The 20,835-nt window shown below is 45.3% G+C and overlaps 1 protein-coding gene across 1 annotated transcript in view; it reads right to left on the bottom strand.

Moving 5' to 3' along the window:
• pde4a (phosphodiesterase 4A, cAMP-specific) overlaps window positions 1–19,593 on the bottom strand; it is a 44,444-nt gene extending 24,851 nt beyond the window's left edge. Inside the window, exon 1 of the mRNA XM_068727981.1 lies at window positions 18,257–19,593. Coding sequence (XP_068584082.1) covers window positions 18,257–18,552 — 296 coding nt within the window. The 5' untranslated portion in view covers window positions 18,553–19,593. The remainder of the gene's footprint in view (window positions 1–18,256) is intronic.
• Between the last annotated feature and the right edge of the window lie 1,242 nt (window positions 19,594–20,835).

The raw sequence follows: 20,835 nt of genomic DNA, 5'->3' as shown, positions 1-20,835 counted from the left end.
GTAACTGACACATCTCAAATGACATGTCCAGAGCTGGGGCTTGTCATCTCCGCTTGCCTCAGCTCGCCCTTTGTGACTCTCAGGCAATCACAAGGGAGATAGAAAGACAGAAGCACGCTCAAGCCTGCTTCTATTTTAATGTCGACATTTACAGTACGATGCACAAGAGGAAGAGGCTCTGAAGGGAAAGTGCTGGCGCCACGCCACGTGGACAAAGAGAGGGCATCTGGCCACTGGAGCTTTACCGAGCCAGGATGAGAATAATGACATACATGGGGGAGGGGGACAAAGACAAGACAGGACACTGGAGCAGAAACAAACAGAGTGACAGTGACAGGTTGGTCAGTAGCCACATTGTTAGAGCTGATCTTTCGAGAAATCAGCTAATCTTTTGTCACTAATTCAACGTAATTAGATAAAAAATTCTATAGTCATCGCAATCACGACTATTTCTGAGCTTATAATCATGGACTCGGGCTTCGTGACTTCTTGGAACCTGGCTGCTGAGCGCTCATTAAACTCATCAGCGGCGTTAGCCGAGAAACATCATTATTTCATTAGCATATTTCCCTGCATACATTGCATTTGAGTTAAAGCTCTCCACAGAAGCCCTTCATTTACCCAGTTTGAGACTTTGTTATGTGTCTGTTCATGCATGCAGCTCAGATGAGTCACAGATGCTTTCTCAGATACAACTGAAAACAGTACTAACCCCAATGAAAATTCTATCCCACTTCAGCCCCGGCTCCCCAGCTCCATGCTTTCATTCTATAAGTCAGCAGAGCTGCAGCGAGAGCTACGTTTCAGAACTAATGCTGCACCGAACGTGGCTGTGCTCAGGATAAGAACGAACCGCACTCATTACTGTGCATGAAGTGGTACAACCGTAAGTCCATCGATACTGAGAGGATTGATGAGACGAGCAAATCTGAATTGAAATTCTTAGCTGAGGTTCATTTTTATGAGAAGGTTTGGTCATGAGTGAAGCCCCTCGCCTTCTCGAATAAAAAACCCAAACACCCAAGACCATCTGGATTTTATCTTCAGTGGGAAAGGTTACAATCACGTCACAAGTGATGCTCGTTGAAGTGAATATATGAGAAATAAAAAAGCATACAGAGAGACTGAATAAATAGACTATATAAACAGATTCTGAATTCACATGTAGTGCCTGGAGGTAACGAAACAATATTTTGGTATTCTGGTTTCTTTTTGTAGTCCGAGTACAGATTCGTCCAATCACGTTTGAGCATGCTTCGGATGAATGTAGGTAAACAACCCGTGTGGAGAGCATTGCATTTGGCCGAATGGCAATCTGGGAACCCACCGGCTATCGTCTCTCAACCCCAACTCTAGTCGTGCAATCTCAAGTAAGCTAACTGGAGCGTGAACAACAAGCAGCGCACGGAAAAGGAAGTCTTGGCCCGGATGTCCGCCAGCTACACAGGAACCCCGGAAATATTGACCCCCTCGCCCCCAGAGGCTCATCGTCGTCAGACCGATGGCCGCTGGGTTCAGAGATTGCTGAATAAGTAACAGATATGAAAAAGAAGTAACCACCGTCACATTTTCACTCCTCGCTAACCCTGTTTTCCGTTTGTGACATCGACCAAAACGACGTAAGGCGTACTCAACTGGCGCTGGAAGAGGAGTCTGTTGCATATTTATCTGGGTTTCCCGTGTTCAAAACATTTCCGCAATCATTTTGGTGTAAAAAAGTGAGTAAGTGATGTTTCTTACAGGCCCTAACCTCCCCCAGCCCTGCCCCGTTTACTGCCCCTCCCCCGTTTGCCACCCCCCCCCCGACTGTCTGCTCCTGGCGAAGCCTCTCCCACCCGTCCAGCTCTCCACTGCGCTGTGGTCAGATCACAGAGCCGGGGATTACAGCAGATTATCCTGCCCACAGGATCACCGACCCAACTCCGGGGGAGGCCGACCACAGAGAGCGGTTCCTCCGCCTCTGAAAGTGTAGAACACATGCCTTTCAGGAAGAAGCCGGAGGGAATGGCCGCATTCACACACCTGGCAAATGCCACAGGAAAAGGGATTTATTTTAATAGGCTACGCTAGACAGGATAATCATCCTTTATTCTGCGCAGTAACAGGCTCTCTTCATTGTGAAAGGACAGCCCTCCTAATCTATTAATGCACAGTACAAAATAAATTCCACCTGGATTGAATGGTTCACACAAAGCTCTTAACGCAGGGTCTTCTTTCACCTGAGGAATTTCGGGCTCCGCTGCTCTGTGGATTGTCTTACACTTTGTGTTCTTCGAAAACCCACCAGAGGCATCCGTCACTTTAGATCCCCATCAGCAGATCTCTGAACTCTCAGGAGTCCCCTTCTCAGGTGGAAGCCGACTCACTCTGTCACCGCCGCGTCTGCTTCACGGGTTGCTCCACTTTCATCTCTGTTTAGATGCAACTTTGTGACATGGCCTCCTGCGCAGCTACACAGGATGCTGTTTGGTACATTTCAAATTCAACAATGCAGTGAAGTGAGAAAGCATTAGAGAGCATTCACACGTTCCTTTGTTGTGCTGAAAGACTACCCATGAGGTTAATGGTAGAGGTATATGTTGCCTTTTTTCTCATACAAATTTTGGAGGACAGAAAGTGATTCAACAATTCAGAAGAAACAGTAAAACCCTTGCAGTCATAGTGCAACGCTCCATCACTGTACCGCAGGCGTCTTCCCTTCTTGTTTGTTTTGTGGCCCTTTAGCCTTCAATCTGGTCTGCAGGAAGTCAAACACATGCTCAGTTGGACTGAGTTCAGATGACTGACCTGGCCAGTCTACACTATTTCCCTATTGGGGCATAAAAAAAATCATTGGTTGTCTGCATGTTTGGGGTCATTTTCCTGCTGTAGTGTTTTTGTGGGAAATTGTGGGACTTTGTATGTGAAGAGCAACACATCTTTGCAGACACTGTCTTGGAGTAAAGCCAACAGAATGAAAAACCTCTTTTCAACTGCTCTGTTGTCTTCTGCACTTTTGCAGCCTGTATTAAAAAAACAGGGATCAACAAGGTCAGCACAGCTTGGATTATTTTCTGTTTTGTTCTCTTTGTGTCTTTTATCCGTCAGTCCTTCTGCCTGTCCCATTCTCTTCTTCCGTCTCTCTTCTTTCTAAATCTGGCCACATAGAAAGTGATTGCAACAGAGATTAACATACTAGAAGAGGACGTCGTGACATCAGCCATTGGTTTGTGACTACGTTTTTTAAGCCTTAAGTTTGGCGTTTTGGCCGTGAAATGAGAGGGTGGAGCTCAGTACAACCAAACGGGTTAAAGTTCTAAGACGAAAACATTACAACTCCCAGACCGGACAACGCCGTGGTAACGACCTGTCAGTCACAAGTTAGCCCCGCCCTAAAGCATACTCTGCATTATCTATTTGACTCTAAATGGACCATAATGTACTAAATGAACATCATGCTGTATTGAAGAAGACTTGAAACTAGAGATTGAGACCATAAACTCATGTTTACAATGTTTACTAAGGTAATAAATCAAGTGAGAAGTAGAGTCATTTTAGACTAGACTTCTATATAACCAGACTTCTTTTTGGAACCATAGGAGTCGCCCCCTGCTGGTCATTAGAAAGAATGCAAGTTCGTGGCTTCACTTTTCAGAACCGGTGGTTGCCGTCTGGAAGGAACTAATCTTTCTTCTGCTTCTTCCTCTTCGCTTTGCTCTTCATCCTTGCCCCTACAGGAGCTCTTTACTCTTTGACATGTAAATCCACCCCCTGTGATCCCGGAGGCCGTTTAGTGTGAAATGTAAGGATTTAAGAATCATGACTCCCAACAAACATCCAGCCCTTTTTATAAACAGCTTTCAGCTTCCCAAATATCAGTTGAATCCAGAGGAACTGTTTGTTGAATGAGTAGGGCTGCCCTCAACTAATGAAGTTTAATAACACTCATTTTCAATTTCAATTTATCAATTAATCGATTAGTATTAAAACTGAGTTTCTCCACAAAGAATAATGCAAAAGCCCCAGTAAATCTTGTGTTCACCAGCATGAAAAAGAAGGACTAATCGACTGAAGAGATCTTGGTCGACTGAGACCAAAAGGAGCGATTAGTCGACTCATCAACAAAGACGAGGCAGCCCTGATTGTGAGCATTGCTCCTCTCAAAAAGCACCTTGCAGGTTTGCGTTTCTCCTCCCCTCTGCTGGAGACTGATGCTGGGATAAACAGATGGATCAGCTGACACTGAGAGCCATCCTAAGAGATGACAGATGGAGAGACTCGTTCAATTGGTGCTCCGTTTAGTTTCCTGCCACTAGCATCCAGATAAATCAGGAGTTGAGAGACAAACTCCTTGACGCGGAGAGAGACTGTCCTGCAGCAGCGAGAGCAATATAACGAGATATTGATTTGCTTTTGATGTTTAATGGAGTTTCTCAAAAAGGAAATGCTAGTGGAGGGGTGGGTGGTATGTGATGGAAAGAAGGAATGGGGGTCAACAAGATAAAAGCACCATCCAGCCGAATTAATGAACTAGATTTTAATTACACTGACCAGCATTCCTAGACTGTGGAGGGAAGCTATTACAAAACCCAGTTAGTGCACATTGTGGAGCGATGATGAGAAAAGAAACGGCTGAGAGCAGCTGGAAATGCAATTGAGCTGGACTGTAGAAAGTAGTGATACCACTGCCGTCTCCACTGTACCACCGAATCCATAACCCCCCCCCAACAAGCCCACACAAGGAGTGGTATTTTTAGCACATCACCCTATCTCTGAGATGGAGCGCGGAACTCCCTCTCTGCAGGCTGGGGCTGCTGGGCCTCTTTCCTTTTAATCCAGAAGAGAGAGAAATAAAGAGAGAGAGAGAGAGAGAGAGAGAGAGGAGAGAAGAGAGAGAGAGAGAGAGAGAGAGAGGGGGAGAGAGAGAGAGACAGAGGGAGATAGAGAGAGAGAGAGAGAGAGAGAGAGAGAGAGAGAGAGAGAGAGAGAGAGAGAGAGAGAGAGACAGAGGGAGAGAGAGAGAGAGAGAGAGAGAGATGAGAGAGAGAGAGAGACAGAGGGAGAGAGAGAGAGAGAGAGACAGGGAGAGAGAGAGAGAGAGAGAGAGAGAGAGAGAGAGAGGGAGAGAGAGAGAAGGACAGAGAAACAGAGCGAGAGAGAGAGAGAGAGAGAGAGAGAGAGGAGAGAGAGAGAGAGAGAGAGAGAGAGAGGGAGAGAGAGAGAAGGACAGAGGGAGAGAGAGAGAGAGGAGAGAGAGAATGACAGAGAGAGAGAGAAGGACAGAGAGAGACAGAGGGAGAGAGAGAGAGAGAGAGAGAGAGAGAGAGAGAGAGAGACAGAGGGAGAGAGAGAGCAGGCCAGAGAGACAGAGGGAGAGAGAGAGAGAGAGAGAGAGAGAGAGAGAGGGAGAGAGTCATCCAGAGCTACCTTAGTATTTTTGTATCCCTGTTCCTTCTCACCATCTAACTATCTTCCCTCCATCTTTTCTTCCATCTGTGTTTTCTCTGAGTCTGGCACTCTTGGCTAACGGAAAGGTCTGTCTGTCTGTCTGTCTGTCCATCTGTGCGTCCGTCTATCTGTGTACATTCCATGGCCTTAAAAATCTGCATATTCATTCTGTTATTTCAAATTCTGTCATATTTAATCCAATCTAGAAGTGAAATGCAGACTAATAAGCAGTCTTGGCATTCAATTCGTCGTACACATTCCGCAGCACAAAGATGGCTGGCTGCGTATTACCGTGGAATGATAGATGATAGATAATTACAGATATAATGGGCGCAAAAACAAATGCTGGGCAGGGTGCAGCTGAGTGAGAGAGCCTTCAAGGTTGATATGAACACAGTGAAATGGTCCATGTAGCTTGATGCTCCCTATTGTCCTGTAATGTATTCATGGCGCAGCCGGACAAACGTAAATGGACCATTGAATTGCTTCCCCCTTGTTTGCTTTGTTGTGCTGTCCATCTTCATCCTCATCTATAGCAACACTACGGAGTAAGAAACCAATGCAGCCTTACAGGGAGTGAGCTCCAGGAGAGGACTAAAAAGAACCAGCAATATGAAATAAAAACAAGTTGACTTTTAAGAAAGCCTTTACTTAGAGGGTCATGAGCTTTGGGTAGTGACCGAAAGAATGAGATTGGAGATAGAAGCGGCCCAAATGACTTTCCTTTCACCCTTAGAGATAAAGTGAGGGAGTAAAGCAAGGCGTAAAGCCGCCGCTCCTTCAATCCAAAAAAGAGCTAAACGTGGTGGTTCTGGTATCTGAGGAGGACACCTCCTGGGAGCTCCCTTTGCAGGTTTTACAGCCAGGTCTGAATGGGATGTAGACTCAGATCAATGTTAATGTATACGTGTTGATGTAGGAAATGGGGAAATGAACAGCGGCCTTTTGTGAAGTCTTACGGCCGCTAGATGGATTTTAATGTCAACGTGTTCTTTTCCGAAACATCTGGTCCACGTTGACTTAGTCTGTCGGCCACTTGGTCCTTGGTAGTGGAAACAGTTCTTAGAGTTTTTAGATCAGCTGAAAGCGATGCCATGAGAGCTGTGAGAGTGAACCAACGCAAAGAGCTGAAAGATGCACCAAAGCTCCTCAGAGTCGAGTGATGATTCTCTGCGGGTTCATCCAACAGCCCCTTTCACACCACACACAGCCATTTCATCCATCGATGCTATAAAAACATACATTATAGCTGCTTTGAATTAAAACACTAACTATGATGCATACTATTAACTTATATCGTTAAAGATTATACCAGCAAAATGAAACGCTGATTATTTTATGTTACATCCCAGGAGAGAAAATATACCATACATTTATTTAACAAGGGCAATTAGTAAAACTGTTCTTCAATTATAGTGCGGTTATAATAATTGTGTTAGCAAGAGAACAATAAGAACATCAGTGTGATCATCCCAGATAGCAGTTAGAGGTCATTAGAGAGGAAAAGACAGGATTATCTGTGTGAAACAGCCTCAGGGCCATTGCCTTGCAGCAGTGAACGCCTCGTGTGTCTGTCATATTTATTGTTATAAGTCACTCCCTCCTGTCCCTGAGCACCATATTCTTAGACTTTCAAAATTGTCCCCCAATTTAAAATGCACCCTTTCTGTCTCCACTTCTTTTCCTCCCATCACGCCAGCAGCTTGAACTTTTCAGCATCTGTCAGACTTCAGTGGCCAGACCTGAGCAAATGTCACATGTCCTAAATCTGGAGAGGTTGCTGTTTTTGTCCACGCTAAATAAAACTAAGACAACAATACTGTAAAAGATGGATGCAGTTAGCTTTTAGCTGATGAATGAGTCTAAGAGGTACAGATGATGTTTAGAATGTTTTGTTCTCCCGCTAATGGAAACCGAAGCAGGAGATGAAAAACGGATAGATTTATCGAGTGGACCTGGGGAGCCGAGGGCTCCCTAACTGATGGCAAAATGATGGAGGAAGAAGCTGTGACTGGGTAATGGGGCCTGAGCGGCTCGGTAGAAAAAGCAGTCGGAGTCTAGCAGACCGTATCCAAAACGTCAGAGTCTGGGAATATGGGCTGTGAGAATCAGCAGTATGTCCAAACAGAATGGATGTCTCCCACTCTGCATGTCCCCAGACACTTTCCGTCTCACAAAAGCGTTCGCACATGCTCGCGCGCAGGCGTTCAGCCACAGTAGCCGTGCCAGTGCGGCTCCACGTCTGCCTTCCACAGATCAGGATTCAACGGACGCGTTGCAACGAGCCCATTTGCACTGATCACTTTTCCACTTGCAGCAACAGACAGGCCTCACGTGAAAAATATGGAAACTGCTGGAAAAGTCAGGAAGCAAAGTGTGTGTGTGTGTGTGTGTGTGTGTGTGTGTGTGTGTGTGTGTGTGTGTGTGTGTGTGTGTGTGTGTGTGTGTGTAGGGGGGGGTGGGGGGGTGGGGGGGGGAGGCATTCATGACGTTTTCATGCGATGTCTCACGTTTTACCATCATGATGAAAACATCTTTAGGAGCTGTGCCATGCCCTGCGGGGTGCAAAATGAGGACATTACACACACACATACTCACACAAGTCTTTCACATTATCTCTCACTCTTGCAGCCTTCACACACACACACACACACACACACATACATGCACACAAACACACACTGACATACTGATGCACAAACCAAGTGTTCCTACGTGGACTCTAGCACGCAGAAGCAGCCACACTCAATATCTTCCTTATTGAAATACGGAACGGGAAACTGGAATGAAGCTCAATAAAACACTGGGAGCCGAGGCTGGTTGGGTTTAATCTCATTACACTGAGAGCCCGAGGCCTCTCTGCCCCCTATTTATAGCACCCTGAGAAAGAGGAGGGTCGGCCTGCGTGTACACAGCATCACTGGCTTGTGCAACCGCGGCCGCGAGTGGCGAGGGACGCGACCACTCGCAGACAGGCCTTGCGTCAAATTTGATGTGACACAACACACAATTGCCGAGGATCTGTGAAGACAACCGCCCTCGTTCTCTATTCTCCAGACACATGCGCGCTTCCTCGTTCGCCACATTTACCTTCTGTTCCTCTCCACTCTCCTTATCTTCACACCTTCTCCCTGGTGTCGGCGTCCCACCTGTTTGATGCAAAGGAATTGGCTCAGGGGTTGTGTTCTATTAAAGCAGGCAGCATCTACAGTATGGGCAGTGGAGCACTCGCTTCTTCTTCTTCTTCTTCACTTTGACTTCTTTTAAACCAAGATGTTTCGCATTTTATGGTCAACACATAAGCTGTAAACTGTGACACTCTACGTACCTCTCTAGCGTCACTTTTGGACGTGTCAGTTTGTGTCCGTTTCCACTTGTTACATGCATAGTGTCTTTTTCAAAATAAGCTTCTGTCTCTACAGGAAGTTAGGTTTAGGCAACAAAACCACTTAGGTTTAGGAAAAGAGCGCGGTTAACAGTAACTTGACTGACAAACGACTCACTAGCGACTCATTCACAAGAAAAAGGTTGACTTTTCGTCTCTCTCTGGACCCTAGCAGTGGTCTCCTGGACAAAAGTACTGGAACGACTCACAGGACTAACGACTCTAACAACTCAGGTAACTAAGGAAACTAACGACTCACAGGACTAACGACTCTAACAACTCAGGTAACTAAGGAAACTAACGACTCACAGGACTAACGACTCTAACAACTCAGGTAACTAAGGAAACTAAAGACTCACAGGACTAACGACTCTAACAACTCAGGTAACTAAGGAAACTAACGACTCACAGGACTAACGACTCTAACAACTCAGGTAACTAAGGAAACTAACGACTCACAGGACTAACAACTGACGTGACGCTTCTCTTGCTTAGCGACACTTTAAAACTTTTGCTGGGCCAGTACTTCAGATTGCACCAGCGACCTTTCAAGTTCTTAAAAAATGCCAACACCAAAATCCAAAAAGCTGTGATCAAAACAGAAGCTGCATTTCAGACTCAATTGTGATCTTCTTTAAGGAAACCTCTCACAACAAAACCCCCAAACCACACAAGTAATCACACTATAAGCCCCTTGATACACACACAACAACAACAACGAGAGACGGAGAACTCTGAAACGGGCCTCAGTGGTGTTAATTACTTTGCAAAGTTGGGGGTAAAATAACCTCCAAGTCTGTGTCAGCATCATTAGAAATCCTGCACAATGGAGGAGGGAATAATGATGGATGTTCCTTGCAGTAAAACGTCCTGCTGTGAAGCTGGCCCAAGATAAAAATAAATAAATAAATAAGCACGCAATCTGTGAAAAACATCCAAATCTCAAACTGAAAAGTAGAGCATCAAATGAAAATACCATGGCGAACCCTCGGGCCATGCTTCTCTTTTGCTCCCTCTCTGCCCTCCAACAGCCTGAATGTTGAGTGTTAATGTGTGAACATGAACATGACCTACAAGAAATGGGCTCACTGCTCTGACAAGACAGGTTACACTCACACATTGATCTAGGAGAGGTCAGGAGCAACAGAAGAACCAGCCTGTATACAACACCTTCAGTCGGCTATAAATCATAAGCTGCTTCATGCATTATGTAAAGTTCTCAAGTGTGCCCACAAACCGTGTTGCAGCTGCACAGATTGCCGGTGTTATATATATATATATATATATATATATATATATATATATATATATATATATATATATACTCCTCACAAAAACCTATTGCAGCTGTTGTATTTTCATGGGTTTCTAAATCTATCAGTTTCAGTAGCAATAAAAAATGATTTTGCCTCGACTTAGACAGGAAGCAACACGCGTTATGCATTCCTAAGCAGAAGCCTCAGCTGGCTGGAATCAACACATCAACAGCAACATACTGTAAAAAAATACGCTGCTGTGTTGCAGAAGGCACTGCACCTGTAAATGTTACGCATCAATCATTTACAAGGAATGTTAAGCCCTTACAGTTTGAAACATGAAAAATGTCTGTAATGGAAAAAAACAACTTATAGTAAAATTAGTAGTACTCAAGCGGTACTTTTCCATAACATTCTGCTTCTACTCCACTACATTTCAGAGGGAAATATTATAGTTTTTACTCCACTATAATTAAGATTGTACCTAAAAAAATGCAAGATCTTCTCATAAAATGAAACACATTACAGATTAGCTCCGCCCTGACCAGCTTCAATAGTAAAACGCCGCTTACACTTTAATTCATCAATAGCATTAATAGCTATAACAGTATAACAATCACAAGAGTCATTTTTTGGCATAAAATACTTTTACATTTGACCTCTTGAACCCAAGCGCACATCTCAACAAACACCACATAAACGCCAACATGTAGCAACATAATCATCCTGTATACACACAAAACGGCAAAAGCTCAGCTAGACGCTCATGACAACCAGTTTTATCAAAACAAAACTCAATTCCAACACCAAGCAACAAAATGAGCACACGTGCATGTGTGCTTGGTGGTGCTATGCTAGCAATGTTGCTACTTGATGCTACCTGCACACGATGTGTCGTTATGATGGCTGAGACTCCACAGATTCCAACTATAAGATCTATAAGGTGCCTCTCTGGAGGAGCATTTGCACACTGCACTCCTCCAGCATCAGACAGCCTATCCTCAGCCTTGACGTGAAAACATGGTGTATGTCTCCAGCTGGTGGATGGATTGTGGTACTGCACTCATCCTAAAGGCATTGGTCTTCAAAACAGGCCTGAGTTGTCCACATAGACCGATGGGTTATGTTTTTTGTTGAATAGAAACATGTGGAGTGGTCTGATTGAAGTTGTATTTAAATCAATCAGTGCCTAGAATGACACAGTCACCCAAATGGCCAATTTGAAGATTCCGCCTCAACTAATATTTTGATTGCAGGACTTTCACTTGGAACAAAGTATTATTAAATTGCTACATTGCTTGAGCTTTACAAGGTTTCCATCCAACAACAGCTCAAACGACAATAAATATCTGCTGGCTGACTTGATTTTCTGCTTTCCTAATTAACAGGTTATGAAATATGTAGTGTCACAATTAGTAAAGCCCCTGTGCTGTTATTGTTCTGATAGCATCCAAATATGATTTACTGTTGTTTGCAGCATTTTTTTTCCCCAGTCAAGCTCACACAACAACAGCGGCGTCGAGTCAGACCGAGATTGGAGAAAAACAAACCATTTCCTGCTATATTTCAGTCTCAGGCGTACCCTATATCTCAACACTGTCTTGACATAAAATGATGATATATAGGCACCAGGCAGTATATATGTGTGTGTACTGTGAACCGAACAATAATGAACCTCTGAACAAAGCTTTGGACACAGTTGGCTGGGACTGGGCCACAGAGTTACAGTAAAGAAGTCCGTGTCATGGTTCGCCACTACTAATGCCATCTGTCCCTCTTCTCTAAGCAGGACCGACACTCTTTCATAACCGTCCAGTGATGCTGACAATCTGCCAGTAATTTTTGGCAACAACACTGTCCTGGGGTGGGAGGTCTGGAAGTGTTACCTCAGAAGAGACGCTGGCATCAGCAGGTAGCTGAGCCAGCACGCCGTCTTCCTCCGTGTCTGGCCGTGCCAAACGTGGTCTCCAGGTGCCCCCCACCCCACCCCCCCCATCCCTCTTCTGCTCTGATTTGTTGTGAGTTCTTGTTTTGAACCAGGTTCTGTCTACGTTCCCCGGACGTACCTCGCATTAGTCTGACAGGTGTACGCCATTTATCCTCTCTGCTCCACTATCTGTGTGTGTGTGTGTGTGTGTGTGTGTGTGTGTGTGTGTGTGTGTGTGTGTGTGCACTGACACACAGTTGACAAGAGGGTTTGTCAGTCTCAGTCATTCAGACAGATATGCGCTCAGACAGCCGCCTAAAGCACATTTTCAGCGGGGTCGTCCGCTCGGCGGCCGCGGCAGCAGAGTCGGCCGACTGTGTCTGTGTGGAGGTGGTCCGTCTCACCTCCTGGGACGCGACATGGACTCAATATCCTCGTTCACACGCCTGCCTCGTGAATACATCTCAGAAATCTCAAGCAGAGCTATTCGCTGAGGGGCGAAAGACTACCACTTATTTTGAAATTGAACACGCCGCACATGTTGACATTTAAATTCCTGGTTTGAGGTGGGTGACTTGACTACACTAAAAAGGTTCATCCTCTTAGTTCCTCTTTGTGCCGATGGGCTTGAAGAATAAATTACTATTACTACTACTTAAAAAGCTTTGTCTTTTTTTTTGACATATTAAAAATTAACCCAAGGAAAAGTTCAGTCTGAATTCACACAGGATGATTTTCAGTTTGTATTTTCATCACACAGCGTAATTATTAACTGATTCTGCTTTAAATGGGCCGCTCTTTGATGCACATGCACTGTTTGAACTCCCTCTTTGAATGGCAGCTGATTGCCAGCCACGTGATGAAGGTGTTTTGTGTCGGCTCTGCCCTTGAAGTCTGCTATTTTTCAAGCAAATGCTGGAGAATGACAAATGTAGAATTACATCGGTGTAAAACCACCTTTAAGGAGAAGAATATAGGAGGAGATGGAGATGAGGCACCGCACACAGTCAGCGGTGGGCAGCTCATTCCACCACTGGGGATGTGAAGGTTTGAGACTCAGATATGGCTTGGAGCTGGGAGAGACTGCTGATGATATCAGCTGACAAGAGAGGGAGAGTGGGATGAAATGAGGGATGGATAGACTTAATGTCGCTGTAAGCAAGAACAAGGCTATCAGAGAGAATCTCAGAAGCTACAGGGAACCGGCGAGATGGGCCACACAATAGAGAGACAAAGCGGGGAACAGAAATAGAGATGAAATCAATGCTCCCTATTTACACCGGGGTGGAATGAAGCACTGAGAGGATCAAAAGGAGAGAAGAGCAGCAATCACAGGCTGTAATTTTTATGGACAAAAGAGTGACTCAAACAACATTATTAGATCAGAAGAGATTTAAGAAAAAAAGAGGTTTACTGCAATCACACTGGACATCTTGAGAGAGGAGACTGTCGCATAATAAACTGTGCTGCAGAGTTCAGTTAATGTGATTTAATGAACATGACAAAGGAAGATGATGAACAGGAATTAAGGACTGGGCGCTGTTATAGACAAAATGAAATGTAAGCAGACCAGTTGCACCGAAACTGGGCGATATTTTGTTGGTAACAGGTGGACTTGTTGTGCAACTTTGATTTTTTTTTTTGGATCACTTTGTTTCTTCCTGCTGGGATCCTTGCCCATCCACACTTGTCAAAAAAAAAACAAAAAAAAAACAAATGACTAGTGTGTCGCCACTTCAAGAGGATTCAGTGTGAAAGTAATTAAAATGCAAAGATGCCAAGGTTTCACGAAGCAAACCGACTGTGCTAAATGCGGTTACCAATGGCCTGAGTATCTGAAGAGCCTGTGAGAGCCTCCTCCGATGAGACGAAGGGATAAGAGGAGAACAAACATGACCAGGGACCTTGGATGAGAGCTGCATACGTATCCCTTTTTTGCGCAAACAGCCGGTTTGGTGTTGATGCTTTAAGATCTCGGAGGGATTTTTTTTACCTGAGGTCTCTGGGATCCGCCCGAGCCAACCAGTAGCGAGCGCCGTTCCAGTACATGAACTGCCTCCAGATACTAATTAGTGCTGAGAGTAGTGAGAAGAGCACAATGCATTCACAGAGGAGCGCAGTCTGGAGCTTAAACAGATGGTTCCACTACACACAAACAAGATAAGAGTTCTTTAACGCCGTTAAAACACATTCGTTGGGAAGAATTCCTGAGAACTGTCTGCATGAGACTTTTTTTGTTTGTTTTGTAGAAATGTAAATGTATGATCAACAACATAATACAGCTGTTGTGGTAATTAACAGGAGCTGTACCTCATTATGAAGTAAATTATTAATACAGTCAATCAGTCAGTCAGTCAGGCAGGCATGCGGGCAAAAGAGCAGCTCCGGCTTACAAATCAGCCCTGGATCGCAGCTTGGGGGAGAAAAAGGTGTAAAGAATGCATGAAGTGGAGGGTGAGGCAGGGAGGGAGGGAGGGAGAGGGAGGCAGGGAGGGAGGCAGGGAGGGAGGCAGGGAGGGAGGGAAGCTTTGGTTGGAAACTGTTGAGGGGACTGAACAGGAAACCGGTTCTGTGCTGTGATTAAACTATCGGCAGACTGCAGAGGTATATTAATATTCACTTTCTCACCTTATAAACACACAAGTCATGATGCATATCCAGTGGGATCCGCCGCATACTGACAAATTATACAGTCAAGCCCGTCAAATGCCTGCGGGCTTTGCCTTTTTTTTTCTTTTTTTTTTGGGTAAATAAAATCAATTCTACAAATGCACAAAAACAAGTAACCATAGCAACAGAATTGCGGGAAGATCTGTCATTTTGGCGCGGGAACTTCCCAGAGCGTATATTGGGCATGGGACCTGATGACTGATACGCTCGTATTAGCATCCTCTGACAAAAGGACAGACAAGGCGGTCGAACAAAAGACACCCGGGGGTGGGAAGAGGAGGCAGACTGACACTCTTGAGGAGGGGGGGGGGGGGGGAGCTGATTGCCACTAAGACTGCCATTTTGTGGGATACAACACAGTGACAAAAATAGACGAGTAAAAACAGTCGCAGACAATGATTCTTCAAACAATTATGCTAAACACCCAGAATCCCTCTTGCATGCTGCCCTTCCCCAGACTGGCGGCTGTGGGTTTTCGTTTTCAAAAGCAAGTGTCTCAATTAGAGGAACACGGTGCAATCTGTTCTTCCATGAAACTTGTCCCAAAACAATTTCACCAGCATCTCTCAGGGCCGACTGATCTTTCCAACCTCTAGATGAGGTCTTGACCGGACTCTCCAGTGATGGAACGGTCTGCCTCATCGAGACAATAAGGTCATCGCTGGGTCCATCAGTGCCCAACCAATCAAAGACCAATTCTTTTTTTCCACTCTCCCGCGACAAAGTCACTTCATGTTCCTGCGGCTAATAAATGTGAGCTTACCATATTTGTCATTATAATGGAAAAGACATGTTTGTACTGAGCTAAAACTCCTTCCATTAGAGGTGTAGGATCTGGTGGCCTCTAGTGTTGCAGCCAACTGAAACTTCTCTCGCACACCAAGGTTGAGAAGGTGAGAGAAAGACGTGAATGGCCCAATCTAGAGTGTGTGGTTTGTCTATTCTGGGTTCCTGTAGAAACATGGCAGCCATCTCTGAGAAGAGAACCGGCTCCATGTAGATATAAATGTCCTATTCTAAGGTAAAGAACCCCCCCCCCCCCCCCCCCCATATTGTAGACATGTAGTACATTAAAGAGAGCAGATGCGCACGGTGCCACCTTTCATAGGCCGGACTCAAAGCCTTGAGCTAAAAACAAACTTGGCTCGATGCTCATAAAGCCTGAAGCATCCGTCGTTGGGACATAAGTAAGCATGCAGAATATACAGTCACTCTGTGTGAGAAGAATGAAAGCAATATCATCACAACGGAGATCCCCCTGGCCTCCCTCTGAGATGAAAACAGATCAAATGAGGCCTTTTGCAATCCATTCGGGCTACAGGGCAGAAACTGACCTGTGCACAGCCCTCTCATAAATACCTCTACACACACACACACACACACACACACACAGACACACACACACACACATTGTGCAGGCCGCATTTGACCACTACTGATGACACACAAATCGTATCTACCAGCCTCCATTCCTCCCTGCACCCTCCTTCCTGACCAATGTGTAGTACAAACACCCACAGACCGTACACATCACCTCAAGGATGAGCTAAGGCACACACACACACACACACACACACACACACACACACACACACACACACACACACATAGTTGGAGTCAGCTTGGTGTGTTCTGAGAACTGAGCTTGTTGGAATCGAATTCTCTCTCTCGCTCTCTCTCGCTCTCTCTCTCTCTCTCTCTCTCTCTCTCTCTCTCTCTCTCTCTCCGCCTACAGAAGGAAAAGGGCAGGCAGAGTGAGTCCCAATGCACTAAAGATTGGACTGCCTCAGAGCGTGTCCTGAGGACTAAAATACAAATCAGCCCTTCCTCCAGTCAGCTGGAGTTGGCCCTTCTCCCAGGGGCCTCCCGGGAAGGCCGTCTGTGACATTAGAAGAAACAACAGAAAGAAAACAAATAATAACAGCATTTTTTTTTTTTTTAAAACAGGACCCCAACATTCCCCTCGAGACCCAACACTCTGGGATGTGCTATTAGTCTAATAATCATCCTGTTTAATGCATTGCTGTTCTGGAAGAGGCACATTTGGGCTTCCTCTGTGAGATAACAGAGGAGTCAGACGCAGTCCAACATGTTCACTACTTCTTTCACTTCACTCAAACATCTGGGGATTTCAGGTCACACAAAGGACAGAGTGGAAGAGGGAGCAAACTGGAGAAGCAACATTTATAGCTGTGACTTTCTCTCTCTGACAAGCTTTCCTAAAATCCATGAACATGTGAAACACATGGAGGGATCACTGAACCAGGGGCCCAACAGGTGAGGGGCCCCTCGGCCAGAGCTTTCTGTTGAAGTTACCGCATTTCTTGTTGGGAAGTCTCAAAGAGACGCAAAAATACCACATAGAGACGCAAAAATACCACAAAGAGACGCAAAAATACCACATAGAGATGCAAACTACCAAAAAGAGATGCATAACAACCACAACAAGATGCAAAAAGGCCAAAAACAGACGCGAAACGATAGAGATGCAAAACAACACAGAGAGCCAAAAACTGTCTCTTTGAATCTGCAGTTGTTGTCTTCTGCAGGAGGGGTGGAGGCCCTGTACATGTGCCCAGGGCCTCATAATCACGTAAACAGGCCACCTAACCCCCGTCCACACTGAACAGGGTGTGGATTCTGTGAGGTCCTTAAAGACGTGTCCTTCATGGAAGCACAAACAACCAGGCGCTGCATTCTTAAGAAGATAAATGGAGCAGTTGTTGTGGAAGGACACGGTAATCGTATCAAAATTGTATCGTTCCATGACTCACTTAATGAAATGCATTTAATCTAATCTGTTTGATTAACATGCATGGTGTAATTTGATTTAGGTGTTAGCTGGTGAAGTGTATGCATCATATAGTGCTGCTGTGTTTGATGTCCTCTCCCTGATGCAGGCTTTTATTTCACGCTGTAATATCTGATCAGAGGATGAAACCATCTCTGTGTTCACAACTTTGCCACATCTTATTTTAACCAGAGAGCCTCTCTTCAACACAACCTCATCTACAATACCTAGAGGGGTCAGATGTCAGAATCATGCACTCATTGCTCTGCTAAAGGGCATTTCAGCAGGGTGCATCCTAGTAAAAGGTGTGAAAGGGGGGTGGGGGGGGGGGGGCACTTTTGTTCCACTGGGCCCCAAACCTCCCTCTGCAAACAAGCTGATAAAGGCTGGACTCAGTGCTGCACGCTCGAACGCACCCACTAGACCTTTGGTGCCATTAGACCGACTGAGCCTCGATCGTGTCTCTTATCAACCAACATGTGGACGCTCTTTAAAAACCTTACTGGTATTCACAGATGCTGCACCTGCGTTTCGAGTGGGCGGACTGGTTTGCGCTTCATACCCATCTGACAGTCTATCCAAAGACGCATAACGCATCAGCACCGAAAACCCACGCGTCCCGCCTCCCGGTAGAAAGCGCTTCATATCTGTTAACCCTTCAGGCACACTGCGTTATTACGCACTCGTTAAAATGCACCCCCCCCCCCCCCCCCTCCTCCCCTCTCGTTTACGCATATGCCTTGTGGGCTGTCATGGGCTATTATTGGGACGTTTGGAATGCACACCGCTCTCTCGCCTACCGTCTATTCCCGACACAATTTCCGATGGATGTGTTTGTGGTCCCGTGGAAGGAGGATGGCCAGGACATCCGAGACTTTTTCAGTCCTGGTCGGTCGCTCGTATCCACGGCGTCTGAGCGCTCCATGTGCCGGTGGTGATGCCGGTCGGTGTCGGAGTACCCCCGGTGTTTGATTTTGATCGGGGTGCGGGGTTGTCTCCAAAGATGCTGCGGAGGCTTCAGAGTCGCCTGTCCTTCCCGGGGAACCGGGAGCGACAGGGACAGGCTCTTCTTCGAGCATGGTGGTGGTTCCATCATAGTGCAAAAAAAAATAAAATGAAAGATTCCCCTTTGAACTTATTGATTGAATGATATATGGCTGTATTCGTTCAATTCAAGCACAAAACCAAACGTCTCATGTCTCTCTCCGCCACTTGATCTCCGCGCGAACAAATCAAAGTGACCAAGTCCGGCACAGCCCAGATCTGAATCTTGTTTTCTGAATAACATCAAAAACTGTCACAGTGTTCATCTGACAAGTCATCCAAAAACCAGTAATCTCATTGTTTTTCTGCGGTGACCAGTTTTAATTCAGTAGAATCTCCGCTCTGCCGTGATCCTCACCAGTCCGGGGTTTTGGTGATGAGACGCCGGTCCTGCTGCTTCCCCTGAAGTTTGACGCGTCGTCGCCCATGGCGCACAACCGGATGACTGTATTTATTTTAGAGAATTTATTGCTTTTTATTAGCCACTTATTGCAGAGACACACAGATCGCCGGCGCTGACTTCTGTGTGTGTGTGTGTGTGTGTGTGTGTGTGTGTGTGTGTGTGTGTGTGTGTGTGTGTGTGTGTGTGTGTGTGTGTGTGAGTGTGTGATTATTGCTGCCCGTATGTCTTTCAGCTGAGCCGAAATTTCCAAGCAATTTCCATGAAAGTGCTCAATTTATCACGGCTCATGTAGAGCTACGGCACACACTGTGCGCGCACACACACCGCAGAAGTCTCCAGTGATTCCTCCATGGAGATGTTGGATCCAATGATTTCAGCAAGATGTCATACTGGACTCAGTTACCATCCCTTCTCAGTACATGAGGATGGTGTGAGGAATGGTTGGACATGTCCACAAAAAAAAAAAACATGCGATCCTTTGTCCCTTGCTGTCCAGACTCTCTTCTCCAGGTTTGGTGTTGTCAGTATGCATCATCATAAAAGGACCCAAATTGATAATTCCGGAGGTTCAGTCATCCTGTTCTCGGTGGGCCATTATCTTCCCATTCTCATATTTGCTGGAGTTCGACGACAAACATTGGCTTCATCTCTCCCTCTCCCTCTCTCTCTCCCTCTCTCTCTCTCTCTCGCTCTCTCTCTCTCTCGCTCTCTCGCTCTCTCTCTCCCTCCCTCCCTCCCCCCCTCCTCCTCTCTCTAGTCTATCTGTGGTTGGGTGGTTGTTCTCTTCAGTGATTTGCCAGCACTGGAGGGTTTTGAACCTTTTATGTGCTCATCCATTTTGCCCCATGCGTGCCTTCACTGCGCATTTCCTTGACAGAAAACAAAACACAGCAAATTGCTGAAATGATGGCAGCTGGGACAGAAGCCTGCTCATAAGATCAGACATGCCACTGTTCATCACTTTACCTATTTGGAGGTGAACATTGTCCCTTTGACTTCCATGTCCATGCTTGAGGAGTTCCTGTCCATGTGTCCGCCCCCTCTGGAGTGGCACCTTCCAGTCCCTCCCATGAAGTGTTCCAGCGCCCAGTATTTTTAGATGAGGATCAACAGTAAACTCTGTGCTGTTGCTGTGGGAGCTGAGCAGGGCTCTCTCAGTGTCAGGTATAAAAGCTCTTATTCCCATCAGGGCCACCACAGCTGATGGTACTGTACTGTGAAACACTTTGGATGCGTCTGACTAGTGACATCTGTGACAATGAGCTGACCTCTGTCAGTTTACTTCATTGTGTTTGGTTCACAGTATCTCCAGTGTTCCATGTGCTGCAACACAACTGACACAATGTTTCATTAAACATGTAAATGAGCTATTATCTTATTAAATATGTGCTAAATTATAAACGTTGAACAGAAATCTGAACATTGTATAAAGCCAGGCTCAATATTCTCGTTTCATTTTGTTGACATAACAGTCAACGTTTTTTACAGGTTTTTATTACTCCATAAATCAGAAAATACAGCTATAAAAAAAATATGTTCTCCATGTTTTTTGAGGAATAAAATGTTATAAACCGGGCTATGAATGATTTATGAACAAACCCTTCTGTAATAATATAGATAGCAATGAAACTGGGAGGTTTATTGTATGTAAGAGCTACTGAAGTGGAGATTTCTGGCTCAGAGTCTGAGAAATAACTCATTTTGAGAATTAAAAAAAATGTAAAATACATACATTTTGAAAACACTACAGATGAAAAGGAACTGATAAATATCACCATGAAACTTCCCTGTTTGATTACTTACTCAAAGACAATTTAAATATGCAAATGAGGCATTACCTAATGCCAACTTCTGATGAATTTGGGAGAAATTGTAAATAGACAAAGTTGTAAAATAAACACCTAAATGTGTATTTTGTGAGTTTTCTTTCAA

This window comes from Cebidichthys violaceus, unplaced genomic scaffold (assembly GCF_023349555.1).
Source record: "Cebidichthys violaceus isolate CVI_PGR_0920_01 unplaced genomic scaffold, fCebVio1.0.p SCAF_40, whole genome shotgun sequence".
Lineage (NCBI taxonomy): Eukaryota > Metazoa > Chordata > Actinopteri > Perciformes > Stichaeidae > Cebidichthys > Cebidichthys violaceus.
This window is presented reverse-complemented; position numbering and strand designations above follow the sequence as displayed.